Source organism: Saimiri boliviensis, chromosome 1 (genome assembly GCF_048565385.1).
Source record: "Saimiri boliviensis isolate mSaiBol1 chromosome 1, mSaiBol1.pri, whole genome shotgun sequence".
NCBI classification, from domain to species: domain Eukaryota; kingdom Metazoa; phylum Chordata; class Mammalia; order Primates; family Cebidae; genus Saimiri; species Saimiri boliviensis.
Window position 1 is genome coordinate 37587616 of NC_133449.1, and position 23719 is coordinate 37611334.

The following is a 23719-nucleotide window of genomic DNA, read 5'->3' on the forward strand; positions in this document are numbered from 1 at the left end:
GGAAGCAAAGGCTAGAGGTGGTAGTAATATTTAGGATCAGGAGATTGCACAGTAAATAAAAGTATTCGAGGTGTTGTTTCATGTCATAGGTAGCTATACACATACACATATACCTGTTATGGGGACAATAGCCTAAATTGGTTTGGATAAGAAAGGACAGTGTTTCTTTTCTAATAACTCTGTTAACTTAGAGTTTAGGTGAGTTTCAGTTGTTCTGAGGAGTTCTAAATAGTGGCATAGCATATCCCCATGATCTGTGCAAATGGCCCAACCAGTCAGATGGCATACTTTATTGCCATCGTGGATGAGTCTTGTTTCATTTATGGGAACAATGATATTTGCTACTTACTAAACTTTTTTTCCCTTCTCAATGTACCTTTAGGCTAAAGTCTCTAACAGTTGCTTTTCCAAATCACTGGAGGATGCAAAAATCTGGCGTAAAGAATATTCAAATTAAAGAAGAATGAGTTAGTAGGACAGGGGTGTGGAAGGCAGCTGGTGAGAGAGATGGTCCAAATTAAGGTTTGTATAGGTGTCATATATATTATTGTCCTCATCCAGCTGTTTTCCCACCCCTGAATTTGTTGGCTGACTCCTCGAACAGTGAAAGTAAAAACACATTCCGCAGTCATGTGAGTTCCAACTGTTGAGAAAGGTGAGCTACAGAACAGTTCTATTCTAAACTGACGTCATGAGATTCTAGAGTCTCTTATTATCACACTCATATGTTATTGCCATGTTAATTCCATATGCAGTTTGAGCATTCAGTCTTCTGACCTGTTCCACCTACACAGGGCATTTTATGGCTTAAGGATGATGGCCTAGAGGGGAAGAGAGAGACTTACTTTGGATTAAATTCAAAATGGGAAAATGCTTAAGGTAAGCCTTAGAAAAAAAACTTTAACATGCTAAAAACATGAAAATATTCATAAACCAAGCTTTAGTGCTTCCTTTGGTTTTCCATGATAACTGGATATACTGGACTATCTGGATATTCACTTAAAACTTTCTCCCCAGAGAGATTCTGCTTCATCCATGGTTAATATTTTAAAATACAATGAGTCAACAGTGTATAAGTTTATTCTCCTTAACTCCTTTAAATACAGTAGTGTAGTAGTCTCAAGCAGATATTCTGGTTTATTACCTTTAAAACCAGTTCTATCTTTTCCTTTGGGGATCTTGCATTATGTTTCCCCGATCTTTCTTTCTACATGCTTCCCTGATTTTTTCAACTTCTCTTCCTAAGGTTTAATAGTGTGAGTAGGAACTGCGTAGGTAGAGATAACCTTTTAGACTTATGCGTTCTTTTGGGTACCTCTTTGTGACCGTTAACTTTAGCTCCCGTATTCTTCTTACCTGCTGTTTCCGTATTGATATGGAAACAATACCAATTGGTGGCCACCAAAGGTGGATATTAGTCTTCAGGAAGCTTGGCAGGTCTCCACTCTGCTCCCTATATTTTTTCTCTCATTTGACCCTTTTGTCACTCTAGCTGCTGCAGAGAGGACCAGAGCTTCCAACGATGTTATCCAGAAGATGAAGTTACTACAGACACCCAGCATCATGGAGCTTCTTCTATTTTACAAGCAAATGTATCTCTTGGTCATAAAACATCTTATTCCCCTGTGACACATAAAGTCAATTCAGCCAAAGCAAGTAGAAGGTTATCGTCTCTATCAAGTCCATCTTTCTCTGAAAGAAGATGTTCTTTATTTGCTAGATTTCAAAAAGGAAATGCTTCCCCTTACTGGCAGCAAAGTAGAGCTAACTTTGATTCTGAAAAAGACACAAACTTCACTGATTTAAAATCTTCCTCAGACCATTTTAGTAGCCTTACGTCCCGCAGAAGCCGTTTCTCATCCCGTAAACTAAATACAGTTTCCTGTTACAAGAGTGCGATTTTTTTTAATCCTCAAGCAAGTGGCCAGAGTGTGTTTAATCTAAATGAAATCAAAATCTTTTTTAAAACCCCAAGTAATAATGATGCTCAAAAACATATAACCATCTCTGATCCTGAATATAGCACTAAAAATTTTAAGAATTTTGAAATAAACACCACTTCTCCAGCCTTTCGGAACAGTATTGATAGAGCCTCCTATCAACAGAATGCATCATCTTTCTTTTCTCTTGCAAGTGATCAGCAAGATGGAATTGCCGCTGATATTCAACAGAAGGGCCAGTTAAGTAAAGATTTAAAAGATTTCCTTCTTCCTGGTTCTGAAAGTTACAGCACAGATCATTCTCCAGTCATGATTCAACAGCATCCCTCTCAAAGTGGAACTTTGTCATTCCTCCATAAAGCTGGAATTTCTTCATCTTATAAAGATTCTGATTGCTTTATCCCATTGGAAAGTGAAGTAACTTCAGCTTGTTTTGAAGATGAAGACAGATCTTCACTTTTTGAAATTCTGAAAATAAGGTCTCCTCAGACTTTACCCTCTCTTAGAAGGGCACCTCAAATAGTTTTCCCACCAGTCATCTTCATAGTCTGTAGAATTCGCTGCTTGTAAACTCCCCTTTCCTCACCAAGCTTCACTGCATTCTCTGAAAATGATTCCTACATTGCAGTATAAATTTAATTACTTTACTTTTGAAAGTTAGTTTACTGATGTTTTTGGACTATGGAAGTCAAAGATAATTTTGTTTCAAGCTTTTTTCAGATTTACTGCTTAAAGATGGGCTAATCTCAGATTTCTGAGTGACTATTGTAATACTTTTGTTATCTGAAAATAACATCAACCCTCGATGTATGGACGTTCTAAAAGTAATACATTTTTGTTTACTATCTTTGTTTATTATCTTCTTTTATGATACTGTAATCAGTAGAAATAGTATACTTTAAAAAATATTTTATTGTGTTTTAGGTTTTGGGGTACATGTGAAGAACATGCAGGACTGTCACATAGGTACCTACATGGCAATGTGGTTTGCTGCCTTCCTCCCCATCACCTATATCTGGCATTTCTCCCCATGTTGTCCCTCCCCGACTTCCCACTGCCCACTGTCCCTCCCCTAGCTCGCCCCCACAGACCTCAGTGTGTGATGCTCCCCTCCCTGTGTCCATGTGTTCTCATTGTTCAACACCTGCCTATAAGTGAGAACATGCGGTGTTTGATTTTCTGTTCGTGTGTCAGTTTGCTAAGAATGATGGTTTCCAGGTTCATCCATGTCCTTACAAAGGATACGAACTCATTGTTTTTTATGGCTGCCTAGTGTTCCATGATGTATGTGTGCCACATTTTCCCTGCCCAGTCTATCATCGATGGGCATTTGGGTTGGTTCCATGTCTTTGCTATTGTAAACAGTGCTGCAGTGAACATACATATGCATGTGTCCTTATAATAGAACGATTTATAATCCTTTGGATATATAACCAGTAATGGGATTGCTGGGTCAAATGGAATTGCTATTTCTAGGTCCTCAAGGAATCACCACACTGTCTTCCACAATGGTTGAATTAATTTATGCTCCCACCAACAGTGTAAAATTGCTCCTGTTTCTCCACATCCTTTCCAGCATGGAATGTTTCTCCATCTGTTTGTGTCCTCTCTTATTTCCTTGAGCAGTGGTTTGTAGTTCTCCTTGAAGAGGTCCTTTACATTCTTTGTTAGTTATATTCCCAGGTATTTTATTCTCTTTGTAGCAATTGTGAATGCAGTTTGTTCTTGATTTGGCTCTCTTTAAGTCTGTTATTGGTGTATAGGAATGCTTGTGATTTTTGCACATTGATTTTGTATCCTGAGACTTTGTTGAAGTTGCTTTTCAGTTTCAGGAGATTTGGGGCTGAGACGATGGGGTCTTCTAAATATACAATCATGTCATCTGCAATTAGAGACAATTTGACTTCCTCCTTTCCTAATTGAATACCCTTTATTTATTTTTCTTGCCTGATTGCTCTGGCTAGAACTTCCAATACTATATTGAATAGGAGTGGTGAGAGAGGACATCCTTGTCTAGTGCCAGATTTCAAAGGGAATGCTTCCTTCACTGTGGTTTTGTCATTAATAGCTTTTATCATTTTGAGATACATTCTGTCAATATCTAATTTATTGAGAGTTTTTAGCATAAAAGGCTATTGAATTTTGTCAAAGGCCTTCTCCACATCCTCTCCAGCATGGAATGTTTCTCCATCTGTTTGTGTCCTCTCTTATTTCCTTGAGCAGTGGTTTGCATCTATTGAGATAATCATGTGATTTTTGTCTTTGGTTCTGTTTATGCGGTGGATTACATTTATAGACTTGCATATGTTGAACCAGCCTTACATCCCCAGGATGAAGCCTACTCGTTCATGATGGATAAGCTCTTTGATGTGCTGTTGCAATGGGCTTGCCAGTGTTTTATTGAACATTTTTGTGTTGATGTTTATCATGGATATTGGCCTGAAGTTTTCTTTTTCTGTTGAGTCTCTGCTGTGTTTTGATATGAGGATGATGTTGGTTTCATAAACTGATTTGGGAAGGGTTCCCTCTTTTTGGATTGTTTGGAATAGTTTCAGAAGAAGTGGTACCAGCTCCTTTTTGTGTGTCTGGTAGAATTCAGCTGTGAACCCATCTGGACCCAGGCTTTTTTTGGTTGGTAGGCTATTAATTACTGCCTCAACTTCAGCCCTTGTTATTGGTCTATTCAGGGTTTCGACTTCCTCCTGGTTTAGGCTTGTAGATGCAAGTATCCAGGAATTTATCCATTTCTTCCAGGTTTACTGGTTTATCTGTTTAGAGTTGTTTGTAGTAAATTCTGATGGTAGTTTGTATTTCTGTGTAATCTGTAGTGATATCCCCTTTATTGTTTTTTGTTGCATCTATTTGATTATTCTCTCTTTTCTTTTTTATTAATCTGGCTAGCGGTCAATTTTGTTGATCTTTTCAAAAGCCAAGCTCCTGGATTTATTGATTTTTTGAAGGGTTTTTTTATGTCTCTGTCTCCTTCAGTTCTGCTCTGATGTTAGTTATTTCTTGTCTTCTGCTAGCTTTTGAGGTTTTTTTGTTCTTGCTTCTCTAGCTCTTTCAATTTTCATGATAGTGTGTCGATTTTAGATCTTTCCTTGCTTCTCACGTGGGCATTTATTGCTATAATTTTCCACTAGACACTGCTTTAAATGTGTCCCAGAGATTCTGGTAGGTTGTGTCTTCATTCTTGTTGGTTTTGAGGAATGTCTTTATTTCTGCCTTCATTTCATTGTTTATCCAGTCAACATTCAAGAGCCAGTTGTTCAGTTTTCATGAAGTTGTGTGGTTCTGAGTTAGTTTCTCAATACTGAGTTCTATTTTGATTGCACTGTGGTCTGACAGACTGTTATGATTTCCATTCTTTAGAATTTTCTGAGGAGTGATTTACTTCCAATTACGTGGTCAGTTTTAGAGTAGCTGCAGTGTGGTGCTGAGAAGAATGTATATTCTGTGGATTTCGGTGGAGAATTCTGTAGATGTCTATTAGGTTTGCTTCGTCCAGATCTGAGTTCAAGTCCTGGATATCCTTGTTAATTTTCTATCTCGTTGATCTAATACTGACAGTGGAATGTTAAAGTCTCCCACTATTATTGTGTGGGAGTCTTAATCTCTTTGTAGGTCATTAAGAACTTGCTTTATGTATCTGGGTGCTCCTGTATTGGGTGCGTATATATTTAGGATCATTAGCTCTTCTTGTTGCATTGATCCTTTTACCATTATGTAATGCCCTTCTTTGTCTCTTTTGATCTTTGTTGGTTTGAAGAGTCTATTTTATCAGAGACTAGGATTGTAACTCCTGCTTTTTTTTTTTTTTTTTCCTCTCCATTTGCTTGGTAATCTTTCTCCATCTCCTTATTTTGAGCCTATGTGTGTCCTTGCACATGAGGTGGGTTTCCTGGATACAGCACACCAATGGGTTTTGACTTTTTATCCAATTTGCCAGTCTGTGTCTTTTTATTGGGGCATTTAGCCCATTTACATTTAAGGTTAATATTGTTATGTGTGAATTTGATCCTGCCATTTTGATGCTACCTGGATGTTTTGCTCGTTAGTTGACACTTTTTCCTCATTGTGTAGATGCTCTTTACAATTTGGTACGTTTTGGAGTGGCTGGTACTGGTTGTTCCTTTGTATGTTTAGTGCTTCTTTCAGGAGCTCTTGTAAGGCAGGCCTGGTGGTGACAAAATCTCTCAGCCATTGCTTGTTTGTAAAGGATTATATTTCTCCTTTGCTTATAAAGCTTAGTTTGGGTAGATATGAAATTCTAGGTTGAAAGTCCTTTTCTTTAAGGTTGCTGAATATTAGTCCCCACTCTCTTCTGGCTTGTAGGGTTTCTGCTGAGAGGTCCAATGTGAATATGATGGGCTTCCCTTTGTGATTAACCCAACTTTTCTATCTGGCTACACTTAGCATTTTTTCCTTCATTTCAACCTTGATGATTATGTGTCTTGGGGTTGCTCTTCTTGAGGAATATCTTTGTGGTGTTCTCTGTATTTCCTCAACTTAAATGTTGGCCTGGCTTGCTAGCTTGGGGAGGTTCTCCTGGATAATATCCTGAAGAGTGTTTTCCAGCTTGGATTCATTCTCTCTGTTACATTCAGATACGCCTATCAAATGTAGATTAGGTCTTTTCACGTAATCCCATAGTTCTTTGAGGCTTTATTCATTTCTTTTTACTCTTTTTTTTCTCTAATCTTGCCTTCTCATTTTATTTCATTGAGTTAATCTTCAGTCTCTGATATCCTTTCTTCTGCTTGGTTGATTCAGCTATTGAAACTTGTTTATGCGTTGTGAAGTTCTCGTGTTGTGTTTTTCAGCTCCATCAAGTCATTTACATTCTTCTCTAAGCTCTTTATTTTTGTTAGCATTTTGTCAAACCTTTTTTCAAGTTTCTTAATTTCTTTGCATTGGGTTAGAACATGTTCTTTTAGCTCAGAGAGGTTTCTTATTACCCACTTTCTGAAGCCTGTTTCTGTCGATTCATCACACTCATTCTCCATCCAGCCTTGTTTCCTTGCTGGGGAGGAGTTGTGGTTCCTTGGGGAGGAGAGGTGTTCTAGTTTTGGGTGTTTTCATCCATTTTTGGCTGGCTTCTTCCTGTCTTTGTTGATTTATCTACCTGTGGTCTTTATAGTTGGTAACTTTCAGATGGGATCTCTGAGTGGACATCCTTTTTGTTGATGTTGAAGTTATTTCTTTCTGTTTTTTAGTTTTCCTTTTAACAGTCATGCCCCTCAGCTGTAGGACTGCTGGAGGTCCACTCCAGACCCTGCTTGCCTGGGGATGACCTGTGGTGGCTGCAGAACAGTGAGGGTTGCTGCCAGTTTCTTCTTCTGTTATCTTTGTCCTAGATGGATACCTGCCAGGTGTCACCCTGAGCTCTCCTTTATGAGATGTCTCTTTGTATATACGGGGGTCAGGGAGCTGCTTGAGGAGACAGTCTGTCCCTTATAGGAGCTCAAGTGCTGAGCTGGGATCTCCATTGTTCCATTCAGAGCTGCTGGTTAGGCACATTTAGGTCTGCTTCAGCGGAACTCATAACTGCCTTTTTCCCCAGGTGCTCTGTCCTGGGAAGGTGGGGATTTATTTACAAGTTCCTGACATGCTACTGCCTTTTTTCAGAGATGTCCTGCCTAGCAAGGAGGTAGCCTAATGACAGTCTGCCAGCAGAGGCATTGCTGAGCTGCCATGGGCTCTGCCCAACTGCCGTGTGAACTTCCTTGTGGTTTTGTTTACAGAGGCATAGTTAGAACTGCCTCAGTAATGGCAGTCTGCCTTGGTAATGGCAGACTCCCTCGGTAATGGCAAACTGCCTCAGTAATGGCCGACTGCCTCAGTAATGGTGAACTGCGTCAGTAGTGGTGGACTGCCTTGGTAGTGGTGGACTGCCTTGGTAATGGTGGACACCCTTCCCCACACTGAGCTGGACCATCCAGGGTCCTGCTGCTTTTGCTATGAAACTCTCAATCCAGAGCATGTCAGATTGCTAGTCTTTGTTGGGGTGGGACCTGCCAAGCCAGATCTCCTAGCTCCCCATTTCTGCCCCCTTTTTTCAGTTGAATGGGTGACTCTGTCTCTCAGGCATTCCAGGCACCAGTTGAAATGGCCGCCCAGATTTTTGTGAGTTTTTGTGTGGAGACCTGCTGCACCAGCTGAACCAGACATACTGGAAACTCATGGCACTTTTCTGCCCAGGAATCTCCTGGTCTGTGGGCAGTAAAAACTCATTTGGAAATGTGGTGATCATTCACCCTCTGCATTGTTAAGGGCAGGTGATTTTAATGTGTCCAGCAAATCTTTTCTCCCAATGTGTGAGTTGCCTTTTTACTTGTTGATTGTGCCCTTTGATCCATAGAAGTTTTAGGTTTTGAGGTAGTCTAGTTCATCAATTTTTTTCTTGTTTTGCCTATGCTTTTAGTGCCATATCCAATAAATCATTGCCAAATCCACTCTTGTGAAGCTTTTGCACTATGTTTTCTTTTACGAATTTTATAGCTTTAGGTTTTATATTTAGGTTTTTGATGCATTTTTAGTTAACTTTTGTGTGTGATGTTAGGTAATGGTCTTAATTCATTCTTTATATGTGGCTACCCAGTTTTCTTAACACCATTTGTTGAAGAGATTACCCTTTCTCCATTGAATCGTCTTGGAACTTTTGTCAAAAGTCATGTGACCATACATGTGTGGTTTACTTCTGGGCTTTCCATTTTCTTTCACTGGTGTATACATCTATCTTTATGCCACACTGTACCACACTGTTTTGGTTACTGTAGCTTTGTAGTAAGTTTTAAAATCAGGAGGTGTGAGACCTCCAACTTTGTTTTTCTTTTTTCTTTTTTTTTTTGAGATGGAGTTTCGCTCTTGTTACCCAGGCTGGAGTGCAATGGCACGATCTCCACTCACCGCAACCTCCACCTCCTGGGTTCAGGCAATTCTCCTGCCTCAGCCTCCTGAGTAGCTGGGATTACAGGCACGCGCCACCACGCCCAGCTAATTTCTTGTATTTTTAGTAGAGACGGGGTTTCACCATGTTGACCAGGATGGTCTCGATCTCCTGACCTCATGATCCACCCGCCTCGGCCTCCCAAAGTGCTGGGATTACAGGCTCTAGCCACCATGCCCGGAAGTGTTTCTTTCTCTGCAATGTTTTAGAAGAGTTTGAGGAGGACTGCTGTTAATTGTTCTTCAGATGTTCTTCAAATTATATGGCATCCCTGTCAAATGCTACCAAACATTTGAGTGTTCCCTTTTTGGGAGGTTTTAAATTATTGATTCAATCTTTTTACTAGTTATAAGTCTATTCAAGTTATTATTTATTCCTGATTCAGTCTTAGTAGTTTTTGTATTTCCAGGAATTTGTCGATTTTATCTATGTTATCCAATTTGCTGGCACACAATTCTTCATATTACTCTCTTATAATCTTTTTTATTTCTATAAAATCAGCAATATCCCCTTTAATTTTTTATTTTATTTATTTGAGTATACTTTCTTTTTTCTTAGTCCAGCTAAAGGTTTATTAATTTTGTTGATCATATTGAAGAACAAACTTGGTTCCATTGATTTTCTCTATTGTTTTTCTCTACTATGTTTATTTCTGTTTTAATCTTATTTTCTCTCTTCTGCTAGCTTTGGGTTTAGTTTGTTCTTTGTCTAGTTTCTTAATATTTTGATTTAGGTTGTTGATTTGGGTCATTTTCTTCTTCTTTTTTTTAAATTATACTTTACGTTTTGGAATACATGTGCAGAACATGGAGATTAGTTACATAGGTAGATGGTGGTTTGCTGCACCCATCAACCCATCATCTAAGTTAGGTATTTGTCCTAATGCTACCCCTCCCCTTGTACCCCATCCCCTGACAGGCCCTGGTGTGTGGTGTTCCCCTCCCTGTGTCCCTGTGTTCTCATTGTTCAGCTCCCACTTATAAGTGAGAACATGCAGTGTTTGTTCTCCTGTTCCTGTGTTAGTTTGCTGAGAATAATGGTTTCCAGCTTCATCTGTGTCCCTGCAAAGAACATGAACTCATTCTGTTTTATGGCTGCATAGTATTCCATGGTGTGTATGTGCCACATTTTTGTTATTCAGTCTATCATTGATGGGCATTTGGGTTGGTTCCAAGTCTTCACTATTGTGAATAGCACTGCAATAAACATATGTGTATATGTGTCTTTACAGTAGAATGATTTATATTCCTTTGGGTATATACCCAGTAATGGGATTGCCGGGTCGAATGGTATTACTAGTTCTAGATCCTTGAGGAATTGCCACACTGTCTTCCACAATGGTTGAACTACTTTGCACTTCCACCAGCAGTATAAAAGCCTTTCTATGCATCCTCTCCAGCATCTGTTGTGTCCTGATTTTTTTTAATGATTGCTGTTCTAACTGGTGTGAACTGGTATCTCATCGTAGTTTTGATTTGCATTTCTCTAATGACCAAGGATGATGAGTTTATTTTCATATATTTGTTGGCCGTATGAATGTCTTCTTTTGAAAAGTGTCTGTTCATATCGTTTACCAACTTTTGATGGGGTTTTCTGTTTTTGTCTTATAAATTTGTTTTGGTTCCTTGGAGATTTTGGATATTAGCCCTTTGTCAGGTGGATAGATTTCAAAACTTTTCTCCCATTCTGTAGGTTGCCTGTTCACTCTGATGATAGTTTCTTTTGCTGTGCAGAAGCTCTTTAATTAAATTCGTCAGTTTTGGCTTTTGTTGCAAATGTTTTTGGTGTTTTAGTCATGAAGTCTTTGCCAATGCCTATGTCCTGAATGGTATTGTGTAGGTTTTCTTTTATATATATGTGTGTGTGTGTGTGTGTGTGTGTGTGTGTGTGTGTGTGTAGGTTTTCTTATAGGGTTTTTTTATGGTTTAAAATCTTATTTTTAAATCTTCAAGTCTGAATTGTATTGTCTAGGTTTTCTTCTAGGGTTTTTATGGTTTTAGGTCTTACATTTAAATCTTTAATCCATCTTGAGTTAATTTTTATATAAGGTGTAAGAGAGAGGTCCAGTGTCAGTTTTCTGCATATGGCTAGCCAGTTTTCCCAACACCATTTATTAAACAGAGAATCCTTTCCCCATTGCTTGTTTTTGTCAGGTTTGTTAAAGATCAGATGGTTATAGATGTGTGATGTTATTTCTGAGGCCTCTGTTCTGTTCCATTGATCCATATATCTGTTTTGGTACCAGTATCATGCTGTTTTGGTTACTGTAGCCTTGTAGTATAGTTTGAAGTCAGGTAGTGTGATATCTCCAGCTTTGTTCTTTTTGCTTAGGATTGTCATGGCTATATGGACTCTTTTTTGGTTCTATATAAAACTTAAAGTAGTTTTTCTAATTCTGTGAGGAAAGTCAATGGTGGCTTCTTGGGAATAGCATTGAATCTGTAAATTACTTTGGGCAGTCTGGCCATTTCCATGATATTGATTCTTCCTATCCATGAGCATGGAATGTTTTTCCATTTGTTTGTGTCCTCTCATACTTCCTTGAGCAGTAGTTTGTAGTTCTCCTTGAAGAGGTCCTTCACATCCCTTGTAAGTTGTATTCCTAGGTATTTTATTCTATTTGTAGCAATTGTGAATGGGAGTTCACTGATGATTTGGCTCTCTGTCTAGTATTGGTTTACAGGAATGCTTGTGATTTTTGCACATTGACTCTGTACCCTGAAACTTTGCTGAAGTTGCTTATCAGCTTAAGGAGTTTTTGGGCTGACATGATAAGGTTCTCTAAATATATAATTATGTCATCTGCAAACAGAGAAAATTTGACTTCCTCTCTTCCTATCTGAGTACACTTTATTTTCTTTCTCTTGCCTTATTGCCCTGGCCAGAACTTCCAGTACTAGCCAGTATTCCAGTTGAATAGAAGTGATGAGAGCTCATTCTCATCTTGTGCTGGTTTTCAAAGGGAATGCTTCCAGCATTTGCCCATTCAGTATGATATTGGCCATGGGTTTGTCATAAATAGTTCTTTTTGTTTTGAGATACATTCCATTGATACCTAGTTTATTGAGTGTTTTTAGCATGAAGGGGTGTTGAATTTTATTGAAGACCTTTTCTGCATCTATTGAGACAATCATGTGGTTTTTGTCATTTGTTCTGTTAATGGGATAGATTTTTATTGATTTGTGTATGTTGAGCCAGCCTTGCATCCCAGGGATGAAGCTGACCTGATTGTGGTAGATAAGCTTTTTGATGTGCTGCTGGATTTAGTTTGCCAGTATTTTATTGAGGATTTTCACATTGATGTTCATCAGGGATATTGGCCTGACATTTTCGTATTTTGTTGTGTCTTTGTTAGGATTTAGTATCAGAATGATGCTGGTCTCATAAAATGAGTTAGAGAGGAGTCCCTCTTTTTCTATTGTTTGGAATAGTTTCAGAAGGAATGATACCAGCTCATCTTTGTACTTCTGGTAGAATTCGGCTGTGAATCTGTCTGGACCTGCGCTTTTTTTTTTTTTTTTTTTTTTTTTTTTCTTTTGGTTGGTAGGCTATTAATGACTGCCTCAATTTCAGAACTTGTTATTGGTCTATTCGGGGATTTACTTCTGCCTGCTTTAGTCTTGGGAGGGTATATGTATTCAGGAATTTAATCCGTTTTTTTCCAGATTTTCTAGTTTATTTGCATAGAGGTGTTTATAGTATTCTCTGATGGTAGTTTGTATTTCTGTGGGATCAGTGGTGATATCCCTTTTATCATTTTGTATTGTGTCTATTTGATTCTTCTCTCTTTTCTTCTGTATTAGTCTGGCTAGCAGTCAATCTATTTTGTTAATCTTTTCGAAACACCCACTCCTGGATTCACTGATTTTTGAAGGGTTTTTTTTTTATGTCTCTGTCTCCTTCAGTTCTGCTCTGACCTTAGTTATTTCTTGTCTTCTGCTAGCTTTTGAATTTGTTTGCTCTTGCTTCTCTAGTTCTTTTAATTGTGATGTTAGCACGTTGATTTTAGATCTTTCCCAGTTTCTCATATGGGCATTTAGTGCTATAAATTTCCCCCTAAACACTGTCTCAGCTGTCTCCTAGAGATTCTGGTACATTGTATCTTTGTTCTCATTGGTTTCAAATAATTTATTTATTTCTCCCTTAATTTTGTTATTTACCCAGTAGTCATTCAGGAGCAGGTTGTTCAGTTTCCATGTAGTTATGCAGTTTTGAGTGAGTTTCTTAATTTTGAGTTCTAATTTGATTGCACTGTGGTCTGAGAGACTGTTTGTTATGATTTCTGTTCTTTTATGTTTGCTGTGGAGTGTTTTACTTCCAATTATGTAGTTGATTTTAGAATAAGTGTTATGTGGTGCTGAGAAGAATGTATATTCTGTTGACTTGTGGTAGAGAGTTCTGTAGATGTCCATTAGCTCTGCTTGGTCCAGAGCTGGGTTCAAGATCTGAATATTCTTGTTAATTTTCTATCTTGTTGATCTGTCTAATAGTGACAATGGGGTGTTAAAGTCTCTCATTATTATTGTGTGGGAGTGTAAGTCTCTTTGTAGGTCTCTAAGAACTTGCTTTGTGAATCTTGGTGCTCCTGTGTTGGAAGCATATATATTTAGAATAGTTAGCTCTTCTTGTTGCATTGATCTCTTTACCATTATGTAGTGCCCTTCTTTGTGTTTTTTTAATCTTCGTTGGTTTCAAGTCTGTTTTGTCAGAGACTAGGATTGCAACCGCTGCTATTTTTTTTCTCTTGCTTTCCATTTGCTTGATAAATATTCCTTCATCCCTTTATTTTGAGCCTGTGTGTGTGTGTCTTTGCATATGAGATGTGTCTCCTGAATACAGCACACCAATAGGTCTTGACTCTTTATCCCATTTGCCAGTCTGTTTCTCTTAATTGGGTCATTTAACTAATTTACATTTAAGGTTAATATGTGTATTTTAATTGGGGAATTTAGCCCATTTACATTTAAGGTTAATATTGCTATGTCTAAATTTGTTTCTGTCATCATGATGCTAGCTGGTTATTTTGCATTAGTTAATACAGTTTCTTCATAGTGTCATTGGTCTATATATTTTGGTATGTTTTTGCAGTGGCTAGTACTAGTTTTTCCTTTCCATATTTAGTGCTTCTTTCAGGACCTCTTGTAAGTCTGGCCTGGTGGTGACCAAATCCCTCAGCATTTGCTTGTCTGTAAAGGATTTTATTTCTCCTTCACTTATGAAGCTTAGTTTGGCTGGATATGAAATTCTGGGTTGAAAATTCTTTTTAAAAGAATGTTAAATATTGGCCCCCACTTTCTTCTGGCTTGTAGAATTTCTGCAGAGAGATCTGCTGTTAGTCTGATGGGCTTCCCTTTGTGAGTAACCTGACCTTTCTGTCTAGCCACCATTAACATTTGTGTGTGTGTGTTTCAGCCTTGGTGAATCTGACGATTATGTCTTGGAGTTGCTCTCAAGGACCATCTTTGTGGTGTTCTCTGTATTTGCTGAATTTGAACGTTGGCCTTCCTTGCTATGTTGGGGAAGTTCTCCTGGATAATATTGTGAAGTGTGTTTTCCAACTTGGTTTCATTCTCCCCATCACTTTCAGATACACCAATCAAACATAGGTTTGGTCTTTTCACATAGTCTCATATTTCTTGGAGATTTTGTTCATTCCTTTTCATTCTTTTTCCTCTGATCTTGTCTTTATGCTTTATTTTATTAAGTTAATCTTCAGTCTCTGATATCCTTTCTTCCCCTTGATCGATTTGGCTGTTGATACTTGTGTATGCTTCATGAAGTTCTCATGTTGTGTTTTTCAGCTCCATCAGGTCATTTATCTTCTTCTCTAAACTGGTTATTCTAGTTAGGAGTTCCCGTAGGCTTTTATCAAGGTTCTTAGCTTCCTTGCATTGAGTTAGAACATGCTTCTTTTGTTATTACCCACCTTCTGTCAGTTCATCAAACTCATTCTCCATCCAGTTTTGTTTCCTTGCTGGCAAGGAGTTGTGATCCTTTTGGGGAGAAGAGGTATTCTGGTTTCAGAATTTTCAGCCTTTTTGTGCTGGTTTTCCTTCATCTTTGTGGATTTATCTACCTTTGATCTTTGATTCTGAGCACCTTAGGATGGGGTTTTGCATGGGCATCCTTTTTGTTGATATTGATGTTATTGCTTTTTGTTTGACTAATGTGTTCAAGGAATATCAAGGAAGTTAGAGTTTCTGAAATACTGTGAGCAAGAAGGAAAGTGATAGAAGATAAAGTCAGAGGTTTTGGACCAGATTATGTTAGGCCTTGTAGACCTCTGAAAGGGCTTAGGATTTCACTCTGATTTGGGCATCTGTTGGAGAGTTTTGAGCAAAGGAGTGACATGATCTGAATTATTCTTGCTAATGTGTTGAGAATAAGAGTAAAGGACAAAAGCAAAGAGATGTGATAAAAGGCCATTACAGTAATCCAGATGAGATGATGGAGGCTTAGACCAAGGTGGTAGTGGGGAGAGGTGGGAAGAAGTGGCCAGATTCTGAATGCATTTTGAGGATAGAACCAACAGGGTTTGCTAACAGACTGGGTATTGCTTAGGAGAAAGAAAAGAGAAGCATCACGGATGATTCCAAGTTTTTTGGTTTGAGGAATTGGAAGAATAAGGTTTCCATTAGGAAAGAATGTTATTGAAGAAGTTGGAGATCAGTTCATGTAATGTCTTCTTAATAAGGCATATGAAAGAAATTTAAGAACTTACTTTGTTAGTATTTTTGTTTGTATCTAATGAGAGCTGCAAGTTGTGAAACTAATTGCATTGGCCGCTAGAAAATAAAGAGCATTTGTATCCTTTGCAGCAAAGATATAACTATCTAAAGTTCATGTGTTTTTTGTATTGACTTCATTCACATTTGGCCTTTCTCTTTTTTCACTACTTCTGATTTATTCTCTTATATGTTATATATCCTTATATAGTTCCTGAAAACCTTTTCAGGACAGGCAGGATCTGATTTAATAAAAATAAGTTGTTTGCATTGTTTGCTGGCAAAAATGAAATGTGGGCAATAGTATTAACTTTTAAAAACCAAGTTAAAATTTAGAACATCATCTTGAACTATAAATATGTGTTCGTGTGAGTTTACACACACTCACAATTTTGAATGCCTGCTGAGTTCCTACAACTCTGTATATCATTCATTCAGCAACATTCAGTGAATAATGCTGTTCTAGGCACTTGATACATCAGTTGATGAACCTACCATCAGGGAGCTTGCATTCTAATGGGGAGGATACTGACAAACAGCACATGTAACAGATCAGTAAATTATACGGTATGTTAGAAGGTAATACATGCTATGGGGAAAAAAACCTCACGTGTGATGAGGGAGGTTAAAGATGAAGGGGATATGGGGATTGTGGTATTAAATAGAATGGTCTGGATGGGCCACACTGAGAAAATGAAATTGGAGCAGAGACTTGAAGGAGGTGAGGTTGTGAGTTACGTGGCTGTCTAAGGGAACAACATTTCATTAGAGGGAACAGCAAGTGGAGGTTCAGACCTAGGCATGTTCTTAGAGTATTGAAGAAGCAGCTAGCTGAGCTGTGTGGATTTGAATGAGTGAGAAGAGTGGTAGGAAATGAGATCAAAGAGGTAATGGGATTAGGGGGCAAATTGCATGGGGATTTATAGACTGCTTTAGGACTTGAGCTTTTCCTGAGTGAAAGTGGAAGCCACTGCAGTTTCAAGCATAAGAGGAGCATGATTTGACTTGCATTTTAAAAGCATTGCTCTGGCTACTATAGATAACTTTCAAAGGAGTTGATGATTATTTCTGCGATTTTAGGTATATTACAGCTAATACCGACACAGAAGAACAGAGTTTTCCAGACCGTAAGGCATTTAACACACATGTAGAGGAATTAAATTTAGATGTCCTTCTTCAGAAGGTAGATCATTTGCGTATGAGTGAGTCTGGCAAGTCGGAGAGTTTTGAGCTACTTTGTGACCACAAAGAAAAGGTAAGAGACATGACAATAGCACTTTGTATAGTTTCAATTTTTCATTTAACCCCCCATCTCATTCAGTTATGACTATAATAATTGTGTCATGGTTCACACAAGCTAAATGATTGATATAAAATTTCTCTATAAAATGACTAAATTTTTTTAAAATTTATTTTTTATTTAAAATGACTAAAGCTTGTAAAAAAGTAAATGTAAAAGTTTATTAGACTCTAAGGTCATAAAAATAAGAACTAGAGCTATAATTATGCAGATTTACTTTTATTTGATTAATTTGTATATTTAATAAATACTTTGAGACAGATAAGGGCATTTAAAGCTATTTCTACCAATGGTCATTTGTTAATTTTGCAGTGTTTAATGTTAGGCCTGAACAAGAAACGAAAAGCCTGTCCAGTGCTCTCATCACCACCACTAAAAAATTAAAGGAGTTTACAGTGTCCCAGGGAGAAATAAATATCTTTATTTGTCTGAGGATTTAGCAACTCTAAACACATTATTTAAATTTGATAGATCTTCAGGATTATATTTAGGTAATTTAAGTAAAAACAGTCACTGCTCTTTTGAGTGTATGCATTTCAACTTACAAATATTAACTGAGATGCTCATTATATTGATAATAGATAATTTGGAAAGGAAAAGAAGAAACAGATGCCACAGCCCAGGAAGAATTTCTAGATTTTGGTACCTATCAAATGTCTCCTCTGCATAGATGGAGCTAGTGTCTGGTTAATATTAATTGGTTTTAAGTTCCAAATGTAACACTACATTAGGTCATATTTATTAGCCATGAGTATTTGGATTCCAAAATGTTTCACACTGAAATATGTATATACATAGATTCAAGAATCTATAAATACCAGTTTACTTGCCCAAGTTTTTAAAAATCTGCAGTAGAAAACAAGAGTAGACTAGGGAAGGGATAGCAGGGGACTGGGGAGATTGGGGAGGGATAACATTAAGGGAAATACCTAATGTAGGTGACAGGGGGATGGAGGCAGCAAACTACCGTGGCATGTGTATACTTGTGTAACAATCCTGCAGAATCTCCACATGTACCCCAGAACTTAAAGTAAAAGAAAGAAAAGAAAACAGGAATAGAATAGACAAGTTACCAAGTTAATTTAACAGGCAACTCTATCTTTTCTTTTCAGTTTAGAGATGAAATAGAGTTTATGTGGCGATTTGCTCGTGCTTATGGAGACATGTATGAACTATCTACAGACACACAAGAAAAGAAACATTATGCTAATATTGGTAAGCATTTTATAAAGATAATTCTCAAGTAGCCGTTAAGATCTATGCTAAATCACTAGTGAATTATAACTAAATTATCTTAGCTAAAACCAATATATTTAATCTGTTTTAATATATTCTGGTACAAAACAAATTCACAGAACAGAAAGGCATTTTCGGACTAAAGTATGTGTTCTTCAAAAGTATTTGAGTATATTAGAATAGGTAACTGAAAACACTCAGATTTCATCTTTGAACTTTATAAAACATAGACAAGAAATGTAGTGGCAGTGTTTGAGAAATAATAACAGGTAGAGGACAAGTGTCTTCAGCAGTTGTCAACCACAGTTAAAGTAACACATCTTACTTCCCATAATGTAGAACTCCAGGGACCACAAAGAATAAACTCTCAGACTTTAATGTTTTTTCCAAATGTAACTTGATGAAACAAGATTAACCTTGTTTAAAAACCTCGTTTGATAATTGTCAAAGCTGGATGATGCTTATATGGTGGTTCACTATTCTGTCATCTATACCTTTTTGTATGTTTTTGAAATTTTTCATCACAACAAGAATAACTAAATAGACAAAATGTCAAATTGTTATTTTTGCATCTCACCTGGGCTCTCACTGAATGTCAAATGTGTTCTTGCAAAAGCCCCTACCTGCCGTCTCTCTGAATGTCAGTATAGTACTTTGACATCAAAATCCTTTTAATTCTTCATTTATTCCAAAGGCTTCTCTTTTCCAGTCTTTTCTTCTGGAAAAGATAGCAAGAGGAAGACACAGCAAGAAATATTTCTTCCCAGTCTAGTTCTCTGTAATTTTTATTTCCAAGTAGAAAGTTTTACCAAACCCCTTATAATTATATTTTTTCCACTTGGAGATTTATTTGCTGAATGACCTCTGTGCTTTAGCTCCCCCCAGTGGGAGGAGGATGAGAGGGCATCCCCCTCTTGTTGGCATATTCATCATCAGCTTTGTGGAGTTTTTCTGTAGCAATCCAGTTTGAAAACCATGTACAAAACAGAATTCTAGAGAAGAGATGTATTAATTTCAAGGTAAATAAAAACAAAAGAGAACAAGGGGATTTATTTTCATATCTACTGAGAAAATCAAAGTGTATCTGTGTAAACTGCTCCAACATTCATCAATATTAAATACATTTTTTTCATAAGTACCTGCCCTACCCTGGGTATTATGTGCTAAGGTAAGAAGATAGCAAAATAGACATGTTTTCAGACTACAGGGGAGTTTATGGCTTTATAGGGGAGGCAGCACCATTCAAATAATCATACATATACAAAAACGAATGGAAATAAGTTCTTATTAAAGAAGAGTACAGAGGTTGGACGCAGTGGTTTATGCCTGTAATCCCAGCACTTTGGGAGGCCAAAGTAGCTAGATGATTTGTGCTCAGGAGTCCGAGACCAGCCTGGGCAACATAGGGAGACCTTGTCTGTACTAAAAATAACACATGACTAAGGTGGGAGGATTGTTTGAGTCCAAGAGATCAAGCCTGCAGTGAGCTCTGATCCCACCACTGCACTCCAGCATGGGTAACAGAGCGAGACCCTGTCTCAGATAGACAGACAGACAGACAAGCAGACAGATCAGGTCGTTCGTGAGCCCATGTAGCAGAAAGGAGGATATGATGGCAGAGGATGGAGGTTGATGCAGAGAAGTCTTTCTTATGGAAGTTACAGTTTCCCATAGGTAAAATCAATCTGGATCTCTATTTTTAAATGGATAAAGTTATCCATAAATGGGAGTTTAATTGAGTTAATGTCTTAGGTGGTGAAATTCGGAAAGCAATTGTTTGAAGGGAATTCAGGGGCAAAAATGAAGCATAGGATTCAAACAGGATATATCCAAAAAAAAGAGAAAAGTTTATAGTGCCAAAGAGAAAGGAGTTAAAAAAGGCTCAGATGTGTTCATTCAGATATTGAAATAAATGTAAAAGAATTCCTTTAATTTATCCATTTAAGAAATATTCAAAATTATTTTGTCGAGGAACAGTGTGAAAATGGAGGGTGGTGGGCAGGGGAGGAGGAAGAGGAGAGGCATAAATATGATGAAGGCTGCATAACACTAAGGAATTACTCTATGGAAAAGATAATAAAGGGGTAGCCAATTATATTCAGTGTATAAGGTGTAAGTGCTTAGTAATGGTAATGACACTGGAGCTGAGAGCAAGGCAGGGGCTCCGATCAGCTGTGGAAGAATGCTGGGACTCAGCATGAGGGAGGAAGAAGTACAGATTTCTTCTTATAATAGCATGTTTAAGATTGTTATGCTTAGGAAAGATTTGATCACTGGAGAGTACAGAATTCTTTGATAAAAACTCGAAGTGAGTATACCATTATGCAATATGTTTCTGAAGTACTGTCATATGAATCTTATATTTAAAGAAATTTGGGAACCATTGAATTAATTCAAGAATCCACCTCCTACCAACTCACTTGAAGATACTAAGTGTAAATACTCTTATCTTTCAGGAAAAACTTTAAGTGAAAGAGCGATGAATAGAGCACCCATGAATGGACATTGTCATCTGTGGTAAGTATAGAGGATTTATGCAGTCTTTTAAATTCTAATCTGCCTCTTTCTAAATTAAATGGATTTTTCAAAATATTGGCCCACATGTTTAATCTGTCAGTCACATTCCTTGAAAAATATATATAATAGCACAGTAAGTGTTCTTACTCTGTTTATTCACATTTTATTATGCATTCTTTGAAATGTATTTAAGGGAAACTTTTATTGAAAAATTCTTGAATGAATCTACCAAGTCTACTGGCTTTGAAGATGATAAATTATAATTAAATCTAATTCAGTATAACATTTTATTTGAACACAAATACTAAAATGATGGGATGTTTCTAAATGAAATATAGAAAAGCACATCAACCATTTCTTAAGCATTGATGTATCATAATATACAAATTCCACAGATCAAGGAAAAGCCATTTATGACATAAAAAGCTCAAAGAGAATTTAATTAATTAGATGGGTATAGGTAAATATCCTTAGAGCAAAAAATATCATTCTTAATTGTGTTGTGTTTGGACCCTTTGTATGTTTATATAAACATTATTTTGTAAATATAAATTATTATAAAACACAAGTAGAAATATGTTGATTTAATTATTATTCTTCCTTTTACTTGTAGTTGCATTTTTACATTTATAGTTCCTTGATTTCTTTTTCTCCCCAGCAATGCAGGTAACCCAGGTAGTGGGAAAATACAATAATAAATGTATGAGCCTTTCTTCAGTCCTGAGTTTCCAGAAATCCACCCTTCTCTGCAGTTATTTTATTTCCCATCCCTATGATGTAGGGGCACTCAGGCAAAATCTCTCTCAAAATGGCTCCCTATCCACAGGTACACATTTGTCTCATTTTTGCCCCTCCAAAATCTGAAGTACAAACCTTTTTCCCAAAGGAGACCTGTTTTTTCACTCTGCTATCAGCAGGGGGAGCTCCACTCACAAACTCTCACTTAAAATTCCTTGGGCAGGAATCTGGTAACATTTTATTTGTCCAGACTCAAAGGGACACATGCCAAAATATGAATAGACCTTTTGCCCTCGGATGGCTTTTGATGAGATGCAAGCCTGTCACCTGCCCTCTGTCATGTGAGGGTAGAAGGTGGAACCCACAGCACCCCAACCCTGAAGAAATCCTCACTCCCAGTCTTCCTCCTGCGAATTCTTTGCCTTGTCTTATATAGCCTGGAGTAGAGTGAAGGGCTAAATCTGGTAGAACCTGTGAATAATTTCTTAATATGTCACGCATGGGTGGTATAGAATCTTGCTTTAGGGATTGGAGTACCTGATAGATAAAGTATTGTTTTGTACCCTGGGTGCTTCTGCCAGAATTCTAGCGGAAAAGGTAATTTTCCAGATAGCAATTTGGTACTGATTTTCAAGATCACTTACTTAGTACAGAGGGTCTTGGCTATTTTTTATATTAGCCAGGTTTACCTAGATCATCTAATTTACATAATAACACTAGTAAACTAACATACATATTAAAGTACTTTTGTTCTTCTACTTTTATTAGTAACTGTAATGAATTTGCGGTGCTCAAGCCTTTCTCTCTTCATCTCCTTTGGTAATGGAGGCATTTGGGAACTGATTAACCTAATTAGGATGCAGAAAAAACACCAAGTCCTGCTTTTAACTCTCAATGCTTCCTTTTCCTCCCCCACTCTTCCTGTTTCTTACCTCCCCCTTCTCTGCTCCCTCCCCTCCTTTTCCTTCTCTTCTTTCTCCCTGTCCTCTGTTGCTCTTCCTTCCCCATCCTGTCCTCTTAGACCTTCTCTCCTACATGCATCTGTACCTATGAAGAATCACATTTAAAATGTGCATTTGGTGTAAATCCTTAATTTGAGGTTATTTATCAGTGTGAGTTTCCAAATTTTCATAGAGGAACCATGTTGAATTCTCTGAGGGTTTCATTAAGTACCTTGAAATGTATCTTGTGAGCATAGATTATGCTGAGCTCTCCATTAGTGGGTTTCCCAGTTTGTCTTCCACTAATCTGGTTGTGTCTCTTTGTTCATCTTCTTTCACTGTTTGTTGAGAACTAAACACTTTGTTTATAACCATAGCATTTAATCCCAAGATTAAATCTTATGAAAACACACACAGAGTCGTGATCCAATTGTGTTTCACCTAATATCTTACTATCAGTTTTTAATTTAAAAAAATTAAAATCTCAGGGCCAGGCGCGGTGGCTCATGCCTATAATCCCAGCACTTTGGGAGGCCGAGACAGGTGGATCATGATCGAGACCATCCTGGTCAACATGGTGAAACCCCGTCTCTACTAAAAATACGAAAAAAAAAAAAAAAAAAAAAGCATTAGCTGGGCATGGTGGCACGTGCCTGTAATCCCAGCTACTCAGGAGGCTGAGGCAGGAGAATTGCCTGAATCCAGGAGATGGAGGTTGTGGTGAGCCAAGATGGCACCATTGCACTCTAGCCTGGGTAACAAGAGCAAAACTCCATCTCAAAAAAATAAATAAATTAATTAAAATCTCAGTTGATTAAAATTTAAGAAATTTAAATGTCAATTTAATCTTAATTCTTATACTATATCCTACTGAATGCAAAAGTTCTCCTTAAATTAAATTGTAGATGTTTGAGGGAATGAAAAAAGAAATTTAAACTTTGACTTGAAAAATAATGGATGAAATTTAGGTAGCCTGATTTTATAATTAATTGTAACAAAATGTTGAAATCTTATTCTGTTGGGTACTCTTTAATTATGTTAAAACTGAATTAAAACTGAGTTTATTAATGTGTTAATAAGATATTTTCTCATTCATTCAGCATGAATGACAAACTGTGGCCTGCAGATGAATTCGACTGCCCGTTTTCATAAATAAAGTTTTATTGGATCACAGCCACACACATGCATTTTCGCATAGCAGCAGAGAAGTTGCAAAAGAGTGTCTGGCCCCAAAGCCTAAAACGTTTACTCTCTGTTCCTACTGCAAAACTTTGCAGACTCATGGTTTACAGTGTTATATGATGGTTTATAAACCTTCAGTTTGAAACAAAAGATGTAATCTTTAAGAATAATTTTTATAAAGGCTTAATATT

General features: G+C 37.4%; 2 protein-coding genes across 4 annotated transcripts in view; both read left to right on the forward strand.

The window, feature by feature from the left end:
* LOC101049575 (regulator of microtubule dynamics protein 2) overlaps window positions 1-23719 on the forward strand; it is a 70198-nt gene that overhangs the window by 15499 nt on the left and 30980 nt on the right. For all 3 annotated transcript variants that reach the window (XM_010337495.3, XM_074396061.1, XM_010337494.3), the window contains 3 exons: window positions 16695-16869; window positions 18027-18129; window positions 20607-20667. In XM_010337495.3, coding sequence (XP_010335797.1) covers window positions 16695-16869; window positions 18027-18129; window positions 20607-20667 — 339 coding nt within the window. The remainder of the gene's footprint in view (window positions 1-16694; window positions 16870-18026; window positions 18130-20606; window positions 20668-23719) is intronic.
* On the forward strand, window positions 1482-3776 carry LOC141579928 (uncharacterized; the record flags this gene model as incomplete). Its single annotated transcript, XM_074387823.1, has 1 exon — window positions 1482-3776. A coding segment is annotated over one exon (1029 nt), but the record flags the coding sequence as incomplete, so codon positions are not given.